The sequence below is a fragment of the Canis aureus genome, chromosome 9 (assembly GCF_053574225.1).
Source record: "Canis aureus isolate CA01 chromosome 9, VMU_Caureus_v.1.0, whole genome shotgun sequence".
In the NCBI taxonomy this organism is placed as follows: Eukaryota; Metazoa; Chordata; class Mammalia; order Carnivora; family Canidae; genus Canis; species Canis aureus.
In genome coordinates this window covers 8,075,724-8,098,064 of record NC_135619.1, presented here as the reverse complement: position 1 = coordinate 8,098,064, position 22,341 = coordinate 8,075,724, and the positions used below count along the sequence as shown (strand labels likewise).

General features: G+C 39.7%; 1 protein-coding gene across 11 annotated transcripts in view; it reads left to right on the top strand.

Moving 5' to 3' along the window:
- STXBP6 (syntaxin binding protein 6) overlaps positions 1–22,341 on the top strand; it is a 240,564-nt gene that overhangs the window by 63,476 nt on the left and 154,747 nt on the right. For 10 of the 11 annotated variants that reach the window (XM_077908813.1, XM_077908814.1, XM_077908812.1 and 7 more), the window contains one exon: positions 9,205–9,393. The exons of the other annotated variant lie outside the window; for it this stretch is intronic. In XM_077908813.1, coding sequence (XP_077764939.1) covers positions 9,240–9,393 — 154 coding nt within the window. In that variant the 5' untranslated portion in view covers positions 9,205–9,239. The remainder of the gene's footprint in view (positions 1–9,204; positions 9,394–22,341) is intronic. 11 annotated transcript variants of the gene reach the window in all.

Here is a 22,341-nt window from a genome sequence, read left to right as displayed (position 1 = left end):
AAATAAGATTTTTTTAAAAATAGAGAGAAAAGGCTTTTAAAGGCAGAAAGAGGGCTAAAAGAGGAAATTATTAGCAAAGAATGCATTGTTTCAGGCAGATTGTCCTCCTGAGGGGATTGTAAGGGCCTATGGAGTACTGACCAGCTAATTCCTGGTCGAGTGGTTGAAGTTACATTCCTGGGGGGTGGAGGCAGCAGTTAGGTTAGGTATTAAAGTCTTGGTTTGCTGAAGTGGGGTTTAGCACAAGCGACTCTGCTTAGGGGCCTGATGTACCTTTTAAAGTCTTCTACTTCCTTTCATGTATGGGTTTAGTGTTTGCCTCTCTGTTCTATCTTCAGTGCAACTAAAAGAACCACAGTGATTTAGCAAGCAGTGCAGAACATAGAACATAATTGAAATGTTTATTTTCATGTAGTCTCTTCTCATGTGGCTTTGTCCCTATTTGGTTGGAATAGATTTGTCAATTGCCAGTGTTGTCTGCTATAAACAATGCCCTCCAGGCCAGTATATTTTCTTAGTTTGCCAATGAGGTATTAAACACCACAGTGATGAGTGCTCAAAAACTGAGACATGCCAACAATCTGAGCTCCGTTTGTTTTCTCTCACAACCCTTTGTTCTTTCTTTGATATGACTAAACTTCTTTTTAAGGCCTGCTCACATTGTGGCTTGACAGTCCTGTCATTTTCCAGAGTGCACCCCAGCCCACCCTTCTCTGGTGCTTTATTTCTATCTATTGCTGTAGCATCAGTATAGAGATACTGAAAAACCAATTTAAACTAGTCCTTGAAACTTAAACTTGTGAATGTTGTGGTTCTATTATAGACTGAATCCCTCAGAATGGGTGATACTTATGAACTCTTCACATCACCTTGAAAAATTCTCCAAATGGCATGTTTCTGGCAGCTTAGGGTGGTGGTGATGGTGGTGGTGGTGGTTTTTTTGCCTTTATTGTATTATTTGTTGGGATATAATGATTGACTAGAAGGTTAACAAGTCCACCCACAATATAAATAAGCTTGTATAAACACAGATCTTGGGGTCTGGGTGTAGAACAGGATTTGTTCTTTGAATATTAAACCAGCAAGAATAATGTGCTTACTGAACTTATAAACACGGAAAGAGCAAATGAAAATAGTCTAGATTTATAACTGAAGCAGACATGAGTCACTGGCTTTGGAGGATCCTGTGAGCATGATGTCTCCTACACAAGAAGGGTTAGTATATACAGGAAAAGAAAGCCAACCAAGTCTCATAGTACTTGGTAGCCTGATAGTGGGGGAAAAAAACTCCCTCTTCCCTTTCCTTAAGGAGTTAAACTGTATTTTAGGATTTTTTAAGGTTTCATCCACTTAAAAAGTTTAAGTAAGCCATGACCAAGGCTGCTGGGTATGGTTGTGCTGTTTTGCTCTGCTCCAAAGATGTGTGTGCAAGGGAGCAAGTGCCAGCTGACATGTGGCTGGTATTCTATTCATCAGGCCTTGGGCCCTGGCATGGAGCTGCACTTGCTCAGAGGAAAGGAGCCATTTTCTTCTCACAGAAATGCCTTCCAGTCCTTGTCATTGTTCACAGCATTTGCTCTTTTTCTTCACAACTCTTTGAAATTGGGAATTTACCCAGTTTCACCTGTGGGATTCCCAGTGCCATATCTGGACTAGCAGAAAAGAAAGGCAGACCAGGGGATCCCTGGGTGGCTCAGCAGTTTGGCACCTGCCTTCAGCCCACGGCATGATCCTGGAGTCCCGGGATCAAGTCCCATGTCAGGCTCCTCTGCCTGTGTCTCTGCACCTCTCTCTCTCTCTCTCTCTCTCTCTCTCATGAATAAATAAATAAAATATTTTAAAAAATTTAAAAAGGCAGACCAATAATTAGATCTCAGTGAAATACATATTTTGATATGTCTTCCAATTTGAGGAGAAAGCCTGTACCTCAAAAACAAAATGTTTAAAGGAACACTCTAGTCAGATTATAGTGGAATAAGGGTACTGCCCTGCAGAATTAATTTCTGACCTATTTTCTGATTTCAAAATCCAGAGATAGTCATATTAACATTTTGGCAGCTTTTTTTCTAGACATTTCTTTATGCATATAAATATACACCAATAATCAATGAGTTCACTTTCTGTTTTGTAACTTCCTTGTTTTCACTCTATTATGTTATGGTCATTTCTCCCAGTCAGATCTATATCATGAATTTTGAAGACTACGTAATATTCTGTTAGGTGGTAGGCTATACTGTATTTAACCAATGAAGATTGGCTATTGATGGATATTTAGATTGTTTATAATGTTTTGCTCTTAAAAATGAATCTGAGGTAAGCATGCATTTATAATACAGGCATACATGCTCACATCATTTTCTCTAGTAGTAGAGTTGCTGGTTCAAGGAGTTCTAACTCAAGTATTAATTTTAGTGAGGGAAATTCTAACTTCATAATCCCTGGACCAATGGGGTAGGTTAAAAAGAGCATAGCTTACCATTCATAAAAAACACAGGCCTAAAAATCGTAATTTACAATCTTAAGCAAACTGGAAGATACATTTAGCGGCTATCTTGATTCCACACTTGGAATTGAGCGTGGAAGTGTTTTATAAATCATGCAGTGCTATGCAAACCTCAGTGACTCATTACTAGCACTTTACCAAGTATCTGCCATATACTCTCAAAAAGTGTTTATGGAGTCTTAGTTTATAAGTAATTCTTTAAATACAGAGGGAAAACCTCAAAGACAGTGGTTCTGGACTGGTTGATAGCAGAATAAACCAGGAGATTGTCAAGAAAACAAGTCTAGCCTCTTGTCCCGAGATCCCACTGCGAACAGGCCCTGGGCACCTGAGATGATGTTGACGTAGTCTTTGTTCAGAATTCATCCTTTATGGTATTTCTAGGTCTATTTACAAGTATCTTTCTAATAGACCAGAGAATATTTTTAGCTTTAATATCCCTGTTTGGAAGTTTCTGGCTCCTTCCAGAATCCTTTTAGAGATTTTTTGTTTTGGTTTTTTATTTTTATTTTTATTTTTTTTGCCGGAGGGGGGGGTTGGGTATAACCTATTGATTTAGTTCCAATCTTTATAAGTCTTATGAAGTATTAAATATCAATTCTTGGTATGCCATTCCCATCTGGTTTCACACCACACAGGCCATTCCACAACCCTCGTTTCTATCATGAAGAACGAAGAATAATGGACTTACAGTGATTGCAATTTCCCACTTTGAATGCTATTAACAGATTAAAGTTATCTATCTATTCTAGTGGTGTATCAGACTTCCTCTTTAGACTTCACTAATATGAATTTTTAGTTTAGAGAATTAATTGAACTACATGGAAAAACTGGCTGGTGTACTGAAGTTTTTGTCTAATTTATTTAAATCTTCTGCATATTTACATGCCATAGAGCAACTGAAATTTTTATCTTGAGATCTTATCAAAGAGTGATGTTGTCTGAGTAGAAATTTTGCATATTTTGAATCAGCAACTCTTGAGTAAACTTTTATAGAGGAGCTTTACTTGACTTCCAGTGATCTCATTGGCCTTAATATATGAAACCATGAAGAATTTCAATGCATAACACATTGCATGTTTTCTAACTACCAGGCAGAGGTTTTGGATTTTGGGGTGAAATGAACATTTTCAGATTTTTTTTTTAGGTTTAAGGATTGCTTAATAACATCTGACTTATAAGATTTAGTGTTTATATACTGTGGAGTTTATGGAAAGCAGTTTAACATATCTCTACTTTGATTTCAGTATTTATAACATTCACCCATTTCTTGTCAAGGTAATTGTGTTTTCTCTTTCAAGACCTGAGGCATGGAGAAGAAACAAATACAGTTAAGCTTGAATCTTATTTATCATTTAGAATATTACACTGGGCGGTGTTGAAGGACATTTGTGAGCAAGATGGGAGCGATGCTGGGGCTCTTTAGGAGGCATCCAAATCATTTAGGCTAGAGTTGATGAGAATCCTAACCAAAGAAAACGAGAATGAGAGGGAACTGGTAGAGTCCAGAAAGATTACATCAGATCCAGAGGGCTTGGTGATTGGTAACTTATTATGGGACGGGGTGGGGGCTAGTTAGGGAGGTTGTGTTTGGAAGGGTTAAAGGAAAATGCAGGGTCTAGGTTAACTGTCAGTGGAAATGCTCCACTGGCTGGCAGCTGGGTAAATGGATTTAAAGCCAGGAAGGCAGTGGGAGCTGGATGCATGATTAGCGTCATCAGATTGAAGTTGCATTTGTAGCATCTCAAACACAAAGAGACAACGCAGAGAACTCCTTAGAGAATAAGCTTAGTTTTCTCATTTCTGAGTTATTTGAGGTCACCTCACCAGTGTTCCTATGCATTAGAGAAAATCAGCTAATTCTCCCCCAAAGTCTCCTGGGCTGACATCACTTTCACTCTTAACTCGGAGAGTTCTGAAACTTGATATCAGCTTGCTTTGAGTGTGCATCTCCCCCAGGGTCAAGTCGTAGTAACTGGTTAAAGAGGGTGAAGTCTAAAACCAGGGATTCTGGTTACTCATTGGCAACGGGACTATAACTGCTGTACAGTCCAGAATACTTGTATTGGCACAGCTGGTGCCAAAATATGATCAGAAGATTGCTTGCTAAACATGGGGCCTAGACAGGGACATTCCTGAGGTTAGAGGACTCAGCTTGCCTTGATAATATCAAGCTAAATAGAAGACTGTAGTTCACTGAAGGGGCTCTTGCTTTTCAGGTGAGTAGTATTTGAAGCCTGTAGGCTGTACTTCCTGTCTGTATGATAGCCACAAAAGGCACCCATGACTAAGGGCATCTGCAGTTTTTACTTGATGGAGTCCCTATCACTCTTCCTTATCTCCTCACCATGGAGGACAAGTGTCCGTTCCACTCCTGGAAACCAAAGATGTAAATGGTGGAGTGCAGAACATCTTCCATCTGTGTCCTTTACTTGTGTACTTCATCTGCTGAATCCTGAGGTCGTAGGAGTTTACAGCTCCTCTCTGAAGGTTAATCTCATTTCCAGGTTACCTGTGGGTGTGGAGGGCCCCCACTATAGTAGCCCTGTACTAACAAAAGTGGATCTGGACTAGGTGGCTTACAACCAGAAGAAGATAGATAGAAAAGCCCCAGCAAAGATTAAACTAAGTGAGATTAGTCTCTACAATTACCAAGACAGCCAGCTGCTTTGACTTGCAAATCATTTTGTAGGTTGGCTTCTTGGATGGAAAAGCTTTGTAATTATAGCCTGTAGAAGCAGTAGACCAGGAAGATGAAAAAACTTCCATGGGGTTGTAGGAGAGAAGAACTAATTTTCCTTCTACCCTTCTGAGTCCTTAGCTGAGACTCCTGTAATAAAAGACCAAATACTAAGAGAAAAACAGAAGTTTATTAGCACATATACCTCATGGATACATGGGAGATGCCAAGGGAAGAAAATAACTCTCTGAAAATCTGTGGAATTCGGGATTAAATATCATCCCCATAGGGAAAGGGGAACAGGGATGTAGGCCTCTTAGGGGAGAGTAAATGATTTCTAGGAAAGATTGAGTGCTACCCTTAAAAAAATCGATGGGTAATATGATAGTTTGTGATAAAATCTGTCCTGGGTGTGGTGTTCTGTTCCAATCTCCTCTCCTGTGACAAGTGTCCCTCTTCTCTAGTAGATGGAAATCTCAGAGGGGGGACTTAATGAGTTCCTTTTAGAGGATCTGTTTTTAGGCAGATGAGGGGGGTTCAGACAAAGCCTTTGCTCGTATTTGCTGTTTTTCAGATACCTTCAGTTCAAAATAATCAAAATCTTGAAGTGGCATATTTTGGGGTGGAATGTCCTGCTACCTTCAGCATGATGTAGATTAGAGTACTTCTGGTCATTGGCACACCACTGATACTATATTCATCTTGTTTTCTTACAGTGGGATCCCAGCCTAGGGCTGGGTATTGATTTACCAACAAGATATAAGACCTTATAAAGTTGCTTGCTTGAATCAGAGAGAAAATCCTGTACATCTCTTCCTGTATTCTTTCCCAAGAATCCATTGCTTTCCATCCCATAGTTCCTCGTCAGGCTATCAGCTTTAAATTAGGTGTCAGGATGGCTGCATGAGAACCAGTTAGAGAACTGTGTAAAACAAAAACTCCACCGTACATTCCCATTCCTGTGATGCTGTTAAAAACATACACACATACCTACAGTTGCATAGACCTGTTACTATCATTGTCCTGAATAAAAACTTTTGATAATTTCCCATGGGATGCATCTAGTAATCTCCTACTAGTAAGTTTCCTGAGGGTGAATTCTATAAATTCCTCATCCTGAAAACAATACAGAGCCTTTCATAAAATAGACCACGTATCCATATTTAGTGAGTTTCATACCATGAATGAGAAAAAAAAGCTTTGGTAAAGTTGAGTTTCTCTTTTACACATCCATTCTGGTATGGATGGCTACATTTACTCAGTTTCTATAAGCTCAGAGGGTCTTTTATTTTTCACAGTGTAGTAGGAGAAGTAATTACAATTTTCCATTTTTAAGAGTTTATTATGATTCAGGCACTAGAATAAGAGATTTGCATACACTGTTCCATTTAGTTCTTTCGATAGTTCCATGAAGTGGGTGAAGATCTCTCCAAGTTGCAGTTAGTAAACTAGGAGTCTGGAGTTTTAAGAGATTTACCCAGTCATAAGTAGGCCTTCAATATTGGAGCTGGAATTTAAACCCAGATTTGTTTAACCTGTCCTCAGTGAAGTTACTGTTTTTATCTTTCCTGATTTTTGTCATGCTTTGTTTGTTATTGTGCTTGGCTATTGAATATCACTATATTAAAAAATGGCAGGGAGCACCTCGGTGGCACAGTTGGTTAAGCATCCAACTCTTGGTTTTGTCTTAGGTTGTGATCTTAGGGTCCTGAGATTGAGCCCCACGTCAGGCTCCATGCTCAGTGCAGAGTCTACTTGAGATCTCTCTTCTTCTCCCTCTGTCCCTCCCCTCCCCACGCACTCACTCACGTGCTCCTTCTCTCTCAAATAGATAAATCTTAAAAACAGTAAAGGTCATTTCCATTTCTTAACAGCTTCTCAAAGAAGAACAGAGTTTTCTAAGAGTTTGGTAAAACATGCATCTTCCCCTTCTTTCCTGGCAGATTTTGTATAATAAAATGATAGCTTTTTCTTTTAACCATAATTATAGAAAAATGTGAATCCAAGATAGAAACGTAAAAGCCATACCACAGTTGGGAGGACACTTGTAAGAGAATGCCTGGTGAGTTTGGGAATGTGACGTGCTTTCTGTGTAGCTTATACAATGTTGGAAGCTGCTGTGCTCCCACTGGCTTTCTTTCTCACGTGTCCCCAAAGGGTGAGAAATGAGAAGCCTTGTTTCTCTCTTTTTTAAAAAATGTCCCTGTAAATTATAACACCCTGCTTAGGAAAGTCACTGGGTAAATCATGGTGGGGAGAATTCTATATGCTAACTTCTGGGAAATCGCAGAGTATCAGTTAGTGGTCAGCACATTGAATCCAGGCTCCCTACGCTGTTGTCATAATGCTCTTAGCCAGTATGAAGAATCTCGTAGTGATGATGAAATGTCATGATCAGAGCACAAAGACATCTGGGTGTGTATCTCTCTAATATGTAGTGGAGATATAGATGAATATAATAAAAAGCACCACTGTGTAGTCTTTATTCTTGGTGCCACTAAGAAAACCTGTTCTCTTACAGAATTGAAACTAGGAGAAATTTTTTTTAGCCAGAGGAATGCTCTTTTTAAATCTGTCTCTTTGCTACGACAAAGTTGCTGATGGATAGCTATGTTGGTAGCATTTGTGAATTTTGCATTGGGAAGAACGATCCCGTGTTTTCCCTTATAAAGCAAAACCTTTGATGTAGTCAGCAGTCAACTCCTAGAGAATAGGGACCATGTCCTAAATATTTCTTGTATCTCTAATACTGAGTCTAGAAATGGCACATAGTAGGTGTTTGCCACTTGCCTCAATTTTACAGCAGGCTGACCAACTCTTTGAGCTACTGTTACCGTATATAGCTGTGCTGTTGATCCACTCGCAGGCTCTCTGAATACTCTGTATGACCACATGACCAACCCACAGGCCCTGTCTGCACCTCTAGTTCTGATTTGTTAGTTAAACAAATATTGGTTACCAGTTAAGACACAGACCATGACTAGGATGATGGGAGAGAAAATGTTTATTCAAGTTGTTGAAGTTTTTGGATGATGGGGTTAAAATTCAGACTGATCTTGAATACAGTAGACACAAATTAGCAGAATTAAGACCATTAGAGAGATATAACTTCTGGAAAACTAAATATAACATGGGGACTGTATATATGTGAGTTTGGTGGCAGGGAGAGGAGGGACCCATTATGAGTCAGCAACATACTGTTTTATCTTCTTAATTATTGGGCACACATTGCCAGTTACCCATAGAAGCATAACATGTGGGAACTGCTGGATAACATTTCCAAAATACTTAGCATTAGTCAGACTTTTTTCTTTTTTTTTTTTTAAATTCTGTGTCCACTCTGGCTGAAGAAAAATGTGGAGAATTTGTCAGGGGTCCAGAGCATGGCAACTATATGCAGAGGAGCAGTGGAAAATAGGACCCACCGAGAGAGGTTAATAAATAAGGATTAATTATTTAGCGTGATCCAAAGCAGCTAATGGATGATGAAATTAATGGTCTTCTGGTGCATGTAGGGTTATTATGTAGAAGATGGTATTATTATTTCCACTGTGAATAGAATTAGGGAAATGGATTTACATTAGCGTTAAAGGAGATTTTGAAGGAGCATAAAGAACTTGGTGACTTTAAGGATTGTTGGACAGGGGAAAGATCTCTCAACTGGAAATGTGAAACCATGTTTCTTACAGAATAGAAATGGAAGTGGGTACTGCTCACCAGTACTGTTAGGTGCAATTGGGGTAGAGACCTACAAACTTTCTAGGAAACATTTCATGCTATTCATCTCACATTTTATTTGACATTTTCAGTGAGTACATCAGTATTCCCTTGTTTGCATTTTTCACAGTTAATACAAACGTGAAGGCCTTGCTTTTAATGGTTCTGCAGTGTGTTTCAAACATGGGAGAGAGTTTAAACTACAAATTGAAAATTACTCCACTTGCAAATCAACTTGCCGCGTACTCTTATAGGAGCCTCACTATATTGTCAACTCAGCTTGCCTTCTCTTTCTCTTCTTTAGAAAACACACTGTGTGCCCTCCTCTGTTGTTCTACAATGAGTGCCAAGTCTGCCATCAGCAAGGAAATTTTTGCACCACTTGATGAAAGGATGCTGGGAGCCGTCCAAGTAAAGAGGAGGACAAAGAAAAAGATTCCTTTCTTGGCAACTGGGGGTCAAGGAGAATATTTAACATATATCTGCCTGTCAGGTAATGAAAACCAGACAATAATATTAAAACACCTTCATCTTAAAATATTTTATTCTAAAGTATCTGAGAGGGTCATATGCCCAGTGTTTTGTACACATCTGCTCTTCCATTTCTGTTTCCTGTTTTTCTGTTGTCTTTTCTGATCCTTATTTGCCGGTGGCACCTCTACTTTTGAGGTTGCTTTCTATGGGAAAAGTAATGAAGTTCAATTTTAAATGTATTTTCCAGTTCATCGAGTGCTTCTGCTGAGGGTTTGACAGACACATTTGTTCATCCATGCTTTCCTTCACTAAAACATTGGCAGAAATTGGGTTCTCCTTTAGGATTTTTGCTTTAGCATAATTCCTGAGAGTTGGTAATTGTCATTACTAGCAGCCTGAGTTTCATTGGCTTTCTTTTTCTTTAACAGTTACCAGTAATCAGTAATAGTTTGTCTCAAGATAACTATCGACACCTTATGGAATGTGAGAAAGTAGACACAGCTCCCAAATCATCGCTTTGCCTGACAGCTGTTCCTTGTCAGAAAGAGGCATCTGTTCTATTAAGCTTAGAATTTTGTTGGATTATTTTTTCTCTTTCTGCTTGTGATTGTAGATCTGTGGGATATACTGTGGATCCATACCTAGTTTTTGAGATAAAATTTGGATAAGTTTTCCATGGAGTTGTGGTGATGCTAATCTGAATACCTGGGGCATTTGTAACAAATCTGATAATATTTCTTGTAACTGGGCAATGTAAGAATTAAGCTTACCTTAATTCATCTTTCCTTATTTCCTTCAGTTGTGGTTTGGGAATAAAACTTTATTTTTTGACCCATTTTTAGATTAAAAAAAATAAACCTCTGATCATTTATCAGAATCCATTTCATTGTGTAGATAGGTTTTTTCCAGAAAGAATATGTGAAGATCAAAACAAAAGAATATGTACAGATGATAAGACTATTTCTTAGTTTATAATAATAACCTTTTGGTAAGAACATCTTTTCAGTGGTTAGGATAAAGCTCTTATTTAAATGAGTGTGAGAGAATTGACCTTGAAATATTGGTCTTAAAAAAAAAAAGAAATATTGGTCTTTTTTTCTGAATTCCAAATAAGGAATAGATTAGTAAAATATGGTGATTATTGGAGGACATTTGCATTCCCTTAGTGTGCTGGACAGTGCTTAGCATATAGTAGGGACTCAGTTAATATCTAATGACTAAGTGAAAGAAATTACCTAATTACCTTCCTAGTACTTTGTTAATGATATGCAGGTCTTAGAAATATTTTCATGTTCTTAAATTTTGATTCTAGAGTTCTGCTTGCACCAATAATGAAAAGAATGCATTACAGTAAATTTTTTTGTGTTTGGGCTGAGCTGAACGTGAGCTGAGTATGGACACACAGTGATTCTAATATTATTACTTTTCATTCAATCTGTGTTTCCTCAAGACTTCTTGAAGATGGGGAGTTGAAGAAAAGGTGGATGTTCTAGAAGTCCTTAGAGTTTTGCCTGGTATATCCCTCTAACTGAAAAAGATGGCAGTTCTGTTTGCATGTGAGGCATATGCTCCTGTCAGCCTGTTTCTGATCGTGAAGTCTGCAGGAGAGAGAGAGGGACTCTGCCTGCCTATCTCAGTGAAATAGCAGACCCATTTCCCCTGCCATAGGAGACCCTGACCTGGACTCCTCCAATCACTGCCTTTCCCTTACAGATTACCAAGACTTGAGGTTTAAAGTTTGAAACTATGAGAACTACATTTTCAGAATTCCATTCTGATGGAGGAAAATATTTTATTCTGATAGTCTTTCTCCTTTTCATGAATTTGAGTTTTGAGAGGATAGGTTGATCCAGTAGATGTGACATTGAAGCAGATGGTTTAATGGAAGTTGAGGCAGGAGAAGGCCAGGCCACCTTTGACATCCAAGTGTTTTGCAGTTTTCTTCTCATTGAGAAGGGAGCAGCCTCTTTATCTTCCAATTAATGTGAAGCTTAGAGGCATATCGGTCACATCTTTGATAAAGTGATGTTTTAATTGACAAGTAATTAAGGACTCATATTTATTAAGTACTTTTGTATGTGCTAAGCACTCTAGGTATGGGGCAGACAGGAGAAAAATTCATGAAGCTTACTTGGATGGGCAAGGAGCAGTAGACATTAATCAATTAGTCACTAAAATAAATATGATTATTAGCTGTGGAAAGGCCAAAAAGGAAAAAAATACAGTGATAGGATAGCATGTATGAGGAGAATTTGGCCTGGCTGGAAGAACTCAGAGCTACGAGGAAAGTAGAGCCTCCCTGGTTCTGAAAAGAGATGGTACATGTGCCACGAGCATTCCTGACAGAGGGAGCAGGAGCCTCATTAAAAGACTACACTGGATTTTGAGTTTCTCCTTTTCTCCTATTCAGTATAAGGATGACCTCTTTGTAGCTCCACTCACATAGGAAGCTGTGAAGTGAAAGCAGAGCCCTGGAATAACAGCGTCCTTCCTGCTATTATTGTGAACCACCTACACTCTCTGGGAGGCCAGGCTCTTCAACTCTTGTGGTTTGGTTGATGAAAACCAGCTATCCATTTTGAACAGGCAAAATTTGTTCAAATTAGGGCAATGTCTGCAAATAGTACTTAACCGTTTTTCAAACAGCATAAGGAGTTTAAAAAAAATTTTTTAGGAAGAATATTCTAGCTTTAAAAGCTTACCAACATATGCATGTAAACATCATGGGTATTTTATATATCCAATATCTTACTGACTTTTTTTGTGTGTGAATTCCACCTCCGCCCCCCGCCAGCCAATGCCTGGCAGGATTTAAAATCTGAGGTTGAGGCCTGTGATCATAAGAATTATTATTTTTGGAGAGAATTGCATATCCTCTGGAGGAATCAAGAAAGATGCCAGAGCAGGAGAAATAATATGATCTTTCTTGGGTTATGTAGCTGTGATTGTGTAAGGAGAAAAATAATCTCTCCAGTTCATTTACAGAGCCTCCAGATAGAATTTTAATGTTTCTCACTGGACTTCCCAAATGGCTTCTTGAATGGTGTGCAAATGCTTAGGACTAATGTGCTTTGGTTGACTTGCATTCTTAAAGCCTGGTTTCCACTTTTTCTTTGTGGCAGTGGCTAAAATTAAAAAGGCTGACGATACCAAGTGTTAGCAAGCCTGTGGAGCGACTTGAGCTCTCATACTTTGCTGGTGGGAATGTAAAAATCATACAACTGCTTTGGTCAACCATTGACAGTTCTTTGTAAATTCAAACATACACTTCTAACTCAGAGACTCTATTCCTAGGCATTTAGCTGAGAGAAGTAAAAAGATGTCCACAAAAAGACACGTACATGGAAGATGATAACAGTCTTCTTTATAATAACCAATAATCAGATCTCAAATGTCCATCTACATGTGCATGAATTTTCAAACTATATTTTATTTATGCAGTGGAATACTAAGGAATGAATTGCCACTGTATGCAGCAACATGGATTACTCAAAAGCCTTACGTTCTATGAAAAAAAAAAAAAAACAGAAAAGGTTACGTACTGTATGATTCTATTTATATGAAACTCTAGAATGAACAGAACTTAAGCTGTAGTGATAGAAAGCCTATTGGTGATCGACAGGTTTCGGGTTAGGAATTGACTGTAAAGGGGCATAAGGGAATTTTTTGCAATGGTATAAGAGTTCTATAGGCTGATAGTGGTGGTGGTTACTTGGGTATAGACATTTTTCACAACTCCTCAAACTGCACACTAAAAATGGGTACATTTTATTATATGTAAATATGTCAGCCAAGTCAATTAAAAAAAAACCCAACTCTTATAAAGTCAGTTGTTGGATGATTATAAGAGTTTATTGACCTTATCTCTAGCCTGCTCTCTAAGGAGGACAAAAACTAACTCTCTCCTTTGTACAAATGAAAAGTTATCCTAGATGGCCTTGTTGAGCCTTCAGAAGCAGGTGTGTATTGTGTAAACCTGTGCTTGCATCTATCTGATGTAAAGGGCAGTGCCTTCTGGGTTCCTTCTAACACCTGGCACATTGCCAAGTACGGACACACTATCCACTGTGCTTAAATAGAAAATACTCTAAATTTGTGGCTGACTACATACCTGATTATACTTTAGAATTTGGAATTTGGAACTCTTCACTCATTCAAAGTATAAAGTGAGCCCCAAGCTCAATAATTTCCATAGCTGGATGTCCCTTCCATGATACTTGGATATACAAAACTAAACCGGAAGCATACTAAGAAGTTTAAAATCAGCTTATGATTAAAGGCCAGTTACCTACTGAAATTCCATAGTCCCATGCTTAAAATCTATTTTCCTGATCATGTTTTAATTCAGTATATGCAATGTCTAATGCTAGCCTTCATATCCATAAGTGGGTACAAATCTTTCCTCGGCTGTTACTCACTACTTACTGTCCCCATAAAAAGGAACATGAAGAAATTTTAATTTTTGTGATTAATACATTCTTTTACATATTTTGTTGAATCAAAATTTTAATCCTTTGAAAATGATTTGAGATTTTTAGAGAACAAAATTTTCTTCTTCAAAAAAAATAGCTCTGAATGGTCTTTGATGAAATAGTATATGTAAATGGATCCCCATGGATGGTAGTGATGTGGGATGGGAGCCTAGAACCTGACAATACTGCCCTTTATCTCAGTGGTTGCCAATCCTAGATGTTCCTTAGAATCACCTCAAAAACTGCAAAATCCAGATCTAGGTGCTACTACCACAGCCCCAGGGGTAGTGGTAAAACTTACCGTATTTTGAAAGTATTGTGCTGAAGATGCTGAAGCTGGGGTTGAGAAGTTTTGCTATGTTGGGGGGTTGTTGTCTTGGTCTGCTTGACATAACGATACATTCTTGGTACTCCATTCTATCCAAAAAAACACTTCTTAGTCTCTTTCATGTTGACTGGCCATGGTCAAAGCTCTGAATTTTTCTGGGCTTCAGTTTATTAACCTGACAAATTTAGAGATTCCTTTGGGTTCTGAGTTCAAGGATTCTGAACTCCTTGAAGTTTTATGCCAAATCTTTTTCTCATTCCATACATATCATTTAGGGAGAAGCTCAGGCTGTTAATAATCCAAATGGACACTTAAGACATTTATGAAAGTTTGAGACCATTCCTTATAGGTTGTTATTGGAGTTGGGATAAGCAAAATTAATTGTCAGCAATCTGGCATAGAGAGAAATTTTTGTTTAAAGATTTATTTATTTGTGTGTTTGTTTGTTTGTTTGTTTGTTTGTTTTAGAGAGAGAGAGAGGGAGAGAATCTCAACCAGACTCCACACTAAGACAGAGCCCAACCCAGGGCTCAGTCTCACTACCCCCTAAAATCATAACCTGAGCTGAAATCAAGAGTTGGACAGTTAATCAACTGAGCCACCAGGTGCCCCTTGAAATAAATTCTTTTTATCCACTTTCTAATTTTGACTGGATCTTATCTTAAGGTCTCTAAATACTAGCAAAGAGTGAATGGAAAAATATAAGACAAATGAAATTTAACTTTGACAGTAATGGTTTATTTAGGAATGGTGAGTTAACTTTCCAATAGTTTTTATCCAGGAAAATGAAAAAATCCACACTGAACTAAGAGGTATGCAAATGTATTCACAGTGAAAGAAGAAATACAAAACAACTATAATATATTGTTTATTATAGAAGTAGTAATGATTACTAAAGCTATGAGTCTTTCAGAAAATTATGTAGAAAAAATATCATTTGTCTTTGTTTATATTATTTGTTGTAATTCCAGTTAATTCTCACAAAATTCCTATCTATTAGGTGGTATGAGTCCTACCGTTTCACAGATGAAGGGACCAATGTTCATCAAAGGTCATGACATCAGAGTCACCATTTTGAGAGTAACAGACTGGGAAATCCAGCCAGTCCTTATCACCCCACTGGCCATGCTCTCACTGCTGTAACACCTCATTTCTTCTGAGTTAGGTCATGAGGGGTGTGGTGTAGAGAAGACCATGTTTTAAGGAGTATATTCTTTCCTAGCCCTTCAAAACTGCTAAGACATTGAACAGTTTTGACCTACACTATCTTGTTATCATTTCTGAGATTATTAACTAATAGACTCCCCCACATTTGTAATACGTATAAGGGTAAGCCTTTTCTGTCTTTATTAGAGAGATTTGGCACATAAATCCAGCCATAAGACTTTAAGTCACTCTAGAAGACAGTGCAATAAAAAGTTATTTCTATTGCCTGATGATAATTCTTTCTAGATCTTCTTTTATTTTATAAAAATACAGTATCCTGTTATACTTTATATTGAGAATTTGGCTCTCTTTTTTGTATTTAATCAAATAGACACATTTGATTAAAACGTTTGTAATAACAATAATCCTTGATTAGGTGGAGTTAAAAGTAGAGAGAGGGTTTTCCGAAATCTACTGGCCCAGTAGATCCTGCCACCAGGTGTCATCTCTAAATAACCTTCAGCGTAGCACCTGCCATGCAACTGTCACTTGATTTGGTACACAATACAGCTAGGTTGGCACCAAGCCCACCTTCAATTAATGATTGTAATACTCGTAGTAATGATATTTGTTGAACTCCTATATCAGGCATGGTTCTTTCGTCTTTACATATATTAACTCTTTTAATCTTTACAGAAGTGTTAGGAGGTAGATAACCGTACTGTCTTCATTTTGTAAATGAAGAAACTGAGCATACAGGAGTAAATTCTCTTGCCCAAGATGATCAGCTTATGAGTTACCAACAGGGATTTGAACTCAGATATTTTAATTGTAGGTCTGCATCCCCTTAGCCACTATGATCCCCTCTCACATAAGAATTTTATGGGAGAGAACATCCCAAACCAAACCTCTTTTCTATACCTCCTCACGCAACTTTAGTGATAATCGTGTCTTGGCATTACTCTGCTTTCCTACAGGTTTAGGCCTTGGTGGGTTTCGGCTGGATGGTGACAGTCCTGTACACTAACAAGTAGACTGCTAAGAAAGCATATTAGAATGATAGTGGATGTGTTTGGCTCTTAGAGAAAATTCACTTCCCGGGGATTTCTGAGAGGCTCCTGACAGGAACACGGCCGTGTATGAACTTGTTTGGTTCAGTTATGTAATAGAAAAAAAGTGGATGTCTGAACATTTTTTAGAGCTTCCGTGGTGGTTCTAGAGCCCTTCCTGTGAAAACTGGTGGTAATAATATTCGTGTCTCCTAAAGCCTTGTGAAGAGGACATTCCAAAAATGGAGAACTAAGCCCTGGCAGGTAATCCTCATGTAATCCGCACCGCGGCCTTGTGACGTGGCTGCTGCTTTGAGATGATGTAGCCAAGGCCTCAAGTGAGTAAGTGTACCGGGCAGGGCCCGGCGTCTGGGGAGCGACGGGGCAGGACACACGTCTGGGCCCATCGCCCTCCAAATGTGCACACTTTTTAATCTGTTTTCCAGGACAGGGCTCCGTCTGAGAAACAGAGCTCCCCCCTTCCTTAAAAACAATGCAGCAGCATTCCTGGAGCAAAGCGTTTTCATCTCTGAGGGCTTAGAGGATATGCTGTCAACCACTTGAGCTTTTCTAGTGGTTTCGCACGCCAACAGAGTTTTCTTTTTCCATTCTCTCACGTATGCGTTCCAGTACTAAAGCCAGATGGAAACAAGGGAAAACTCTCGACAGAGGCTAGTGCCAAAACATTTCATTTAAAAAGGAAACTCCATCTGTGTGCTCTTCTACCCCACAGCCCACTGTGAAGAGCAGGAATTTCACAGCTGATTCACTTAGGTTTGCTTTGATTAATTTGGACTAATTGCAAAGGTAGAGCAAGTGTTGAGAGAGATTGCACACGGAGGCAGCACTCCTTCTGGAACGTGGCTGGCAAACCCTGGTGTTAGCTGATGCCAACCACTGAACAAGAAAGCCAGGTTTTAATCCATGCAGATGTGTTCTTTGTTGATCATCTGGGTTGCCGCTTGTAGAAGTGTAGAAGTCGGTGCTCTTTGCTGCTGTATTGCAAGGTGAACATCATCAGGATTTCATTTGTCGATAGTGTAGTCAGAGGCACTCGGGGATGCCCTCCAGTCACTGTTGCTCCCTGCCTTCTTCTAGCCCAGATATACAAAACACAAGCCTAGGTGTAAGACTGACTTAGGGAGAAATATTGGCTGTATTAGCTCTTTGAAACTCAGTTTTCTCATCTGTAAAATGGAAATAATGTCTATATCCCCAAGGGCTTTTTAAAGAGTAACTGAACTAAATATGAGTGTATATGAGGCCTGATACATAAGAAGTCTTCAGCTCTATGAGCAACATCATTATCTTGTCATTAAATGGGACATCCATTGGTTCTTGCCATACAAAAGTAATTCATCTGCAGTGTTTTTAGAAAACATGTTAATATATGTCTATGACAGGCTTCTGTGACCCATGTCACATAGGACAGAATGACACAATAGCCCAGATTTGTCTTGGCTTCCTCCCTCCCCTTCCATACTTTTTTTCCCTTTCCCTCTCAAGTTTGCTCTATCCCTGCCCTCTCTGTCCCATCCCTGCCAGGAATCTCACGGGCATCTGGCTTCCAATTTCTTTTTTTTATTTAATTTATTTATGGTAGTCAGAGAGAGAGAGAGAGAGAGAGGCAGAGACACAGGCAGAGGGAGAAGCAGGCTCCATGCACCGGGAGCCCGACGTGGGATTCGATCCCGGATCTCCAGGATCAAGCCCTGGGCCAAAGGCAGGCGCCAAACCGCTACGCCACCCAGGGATCCCTGGCTTCCAATTTCTAAACCAAGCTTCTCTTAATTCTCTATGATCCAAGATTATTCTGTTCCCCCACCCCGACCCCCTCCTGCCCCGGCCAACCTAGAAATGAAGTTGGCGGGGTGGGGGTGCATGCATCACATGCTGTTTTTGAGAGTCTGAAGACTTCCACTCTGATTTCATGGGTAATTGAACCTTCCTGGGTAAACTGGATACTGAAGTTGTTGTGTTCAGGCCTCTTCATGCAACTTTGTGGGGGAGTTAGAACTGGCTTCGTCTATGGGAGTTCCTGTCCCTGAAATGGGAGACGTTATTTTCCTACACCTATCTTCATGGGATCAAAAGGAAAATGGAAACAAAATAAAACAAAACATTCTCTGGGGTCAGTCAAGTGCACTTTAAGCAAACAGCAGAAGTGGGAGAGGCTGGTACAAACGCCCGTGGACCCAGCTTCTTAGCCCAGATCAGGTTCTTATTTGCCCGAGTCTCTCCTCCTTCCCTGTTACCCTTCCTTTAACGAGCGAGCAAGTATGAGTGATATTCACATCCCAGTTACAGTCATGCTACACCATATGCAGGATTTTCCACAAGAAACTATAAATAACCACAAGGACAGCTTTCCAGGGTGTCCAGTACTGGGAAGAATAAATGACCAGTTAGTTACTGTGCTCTGAACTTGAGCACACTCCTCCCTGGCCTCCCATGACATATTCGTAATAGCGTTTAGCATTGCTGGATTGTGTTTGCCAGTTTGCTTTCTGGTTACTTCCTGGGACTGCCAGCCCCTGGATGGCAGGAACCATGTTGTAGACACCTCTCTGTCCCATGTGGAATGGATAAAGTGCCTGGGGGTAGAATCAGGCAATATTCTACTCTTCTGAGACTACACCATGGACTTACTTTCTGGGGCGGAGCTCCAGGCTGAGTTCAAACATTCAATCTGGGTTCTACCAGCTGTAGTTATTTGGGTGCTCTTTTTTTCTTTTTTAAGATTTTAATTATTTATTCATGAGATACATAGAGAAAGAAGCAGAGGCACAGGCAGAGGGAGAAGCAGGCTCCCTGCAGGGAGCCAGATGCGAGACTTGGTCTTAGGACCCTGGGATCACGACCTGCGCCAAAGGCAGATGCTCAACCACTGAGCCACCCAGGCGCTCTCCCTCCCTTTTTTAAACTTGCTGTTGTTCACACAAGATGCTTCCAGGTGGTCTTTTTTTTTCTCTTGGAATTCATCAGATTATTGAGCAAGAGTTTTTATTCTACCTATCAGCCCAGTTACTAAGCAGAAAATGTGGATTTCCTTGATTTATTGAAGCTTTTAAAATCCTCCAAAATGAGCAATTTATAAATGGTTCCTTGTAACATACAGTGGGGAAGCTAAACTGTAATGTCAGATTTGTGGAGTACCTGAGTGTTTCGCCTGAAGAGAGTTCATATTATGGAGGAATAAATGACCATTTAATGGCATTGAATCTATCAAAACTTTCCCTGAATGCTCTTTCCCCGCAGGAACCATTTTCAGTTCTCTATTTCCTTAGAAAGGGCTTTCAGGAGAAAAATGGAAACTCTGTTTTTATTAAAACTTTCTCTGAGAATATTCATACTGCCCTCCCAGCACACACATAGCCTTTTAACTCAAATTGGTTTTCATCCACCACTCGTGGATCCCATGTGGCTCAGGTTGTAGACTCCCTGCCCAACTGCATTTTGATGTCTGTATTCAGTTTCACAAATTATGCTGCTCTCAGGAGTCTATGGGGTATGGTGGGGGGGTGCTTGGCAAGTGAGTTGGAGATGGCAAGAATATAATCGGCCTTGATGCCTTGAGATCTAAGTTTTCGTTTTCATAAAAGGAGGCAGTAGAATTGAGAACAGCCCTCTCGTTTCCAGCTAATAGGAGCAAACAGCAGTTATAGAAGTGTTCTTCTCTGACAGAACCCTTTCCGTCTTGTATGTAGGTAGGAGTCAGCTGTGTTTGGGGAATCCAAGACCACTAAAGTGTAGTTCTCCCAGTAAACGTGCATGTATTCTTTCTCAGGAACAGAGAAAGTGCCGACAAAAAGAAAGAAAGAACAATAGTAGAAAGAATGTAAAACTCATGATCTTGGCCTTTCAGCTTCTTGTTTTTAGTCTCTTCGCCTCTGTAATATTCTATTTTGTCCTCTCTTTTTCATTTAACACGGTAACAAAAATTTGTATGTATTATCCATGCTTTGTAAAGGTAATTTTTTTTAAAAGATTTTATTTATTTATTCATGAGAAACACAGAGAGAGAGAGAGAGAGAGAGAGGCAGAGACAGAGACACAGGCAGAGGGAGAAGCAGGCTCCACGCAGGGAGCCCGATGTGGGACTGGAACCCGGGACTCCAGGATCAATCACTGGTGCTAAACCACTGAGCCACCCAGAGATCCCCTGTAAAGGTAATTTAAATGGATTTTTGAGTACCGTAGAATATTTATCCATTTATCTGTTGCTGGATGTTTTGTTTTGTTTTGTTTTCCAGTTTTCACAGTTAGAAATGAGGAACTCGGTCTCCCTCCCCCACCCCACCCCCCATACCCATCTTACAGCTGAGGACATGGAGAATCCCACAGGTTACTTATTAGAGGAAATGCACATACTGCCCGTGAGTGGTGGAGACGAGACTGGAACCTCAACACTGCGTGCTCTGTTCAGGGCTCTGCCATGGACCAGCAAATGGGAGCTTATTTCTAAACCCATGTCTGCCAGAACTGCTTAAAAGTAAAATAATCCTATTGCACTTTGTGTGCTTCACAGCTAGTTAACCATCCCCATGATATTTAACAAAGGTCTGGATCCAGTTCTCTTTGAGGTACATTTATGATGCTTTCTTTCATTAGGGTTAGGGCATCATTTCATTTCCCTACACATTTGCAGGTCTACATGAGAGAGAGAATGTGTGTGTATTTGCAGAGAAAGGAAGGTGTGTGTCTTACCTAGAGTCAGCCCTAACGTTCCTTAAAAGAGACAGTTCTTCATCTTTTTGGTCTGGTTCACTTACAAATTCATTAGCCATCTTCTGTTGTATTGTTGTTAGATGAGAAATGGGGGAAGTGGTAAATGCAACCAAACATATGCTTACTGTTTTTCTAAGTCAGTGCATTTAATTAATGATTCACATCTGGCATTATATCAGATCCAGCATTTGGACCACAGAGCAAAAATGCTGAGAGAAATTAACTTCTTTGGAAGTTTCTTTTAGAACTCCAGAATTTTGTATCTAGAAGAATCTTTAGTCATTCCCAAATCAAACACCAGTGTTCACATGAAAAATGGGGCCCACAGGGGGTGGATGGCTTGCTGGATGTCACAGAACAACTACCGTAAGACAAAGGAAGGAAAACAATATGTTCAGATCTTCTTGCCAGTTTTTAACCTTGGGACTGCCTCTGACTGAAGTGGGTTAGATGAGGAAGAGATGGGATTAGTGGTTAAGCTGAATTTGAGGCTAGATCGCCCTATTCTTCCTTTCCAATTTGTACCACTTGCTCCTAAAGAGAAGGAAGGAGAGCCTGTTGGCTGCTAATCGTGCAAGTGGCTGTGTCTTTCCTAGGGTTTGAATGTTGCAAGAAACAGGGTGTGGGCTCAGCTGTAAAGGCCAAGTGTTTACTCTTATCCGCCTTCTCTGTTACTTCCTGTGGGCATGCAGATCCATAAAGTGGAGAGTGCCCAGTTTTGAGGGGAAAGGCCAAATGCCATTGTCTCTAAATGTGCTGTGCCACCTGATCCACTGGATTAAGAGATAAAAACAGTAGAATTTTTATTTAAATATAACTGTTTTCTAATTTATATATTCATGCATGCCTTATAATCACTAGAATATTTTAGACCAGTAGTTCAAGTTCATAACATACAAATAGGCATATACTAGCAGTTAATATTCATAAGTTTTTTATTGAGAGGATGCATAGTCAAGATGGTTGGAAAATCCCCTAGCTAGAGTCCTGGGGGTTGGAAACCTTTGCTATAGTAATAATAACTTCTCACCAAGGAACTGCAATCTGTTTTAAAATCTCTGGCTTTTAGAGGTGGTTGCCCAAAGTAGTGAGCATATAAACTGCCCTTTTTTTAAAAAAGATTTTATTTATTCATTCATGAGAGACACAGAGAGAGAGAGAGAGAGAGAGGCAAAGACACAGGCAGAGGGAGAAGCAAGCTCCATGCAGGGAGCCCGATGCGGGACTCAATCCCAAGACTCTGG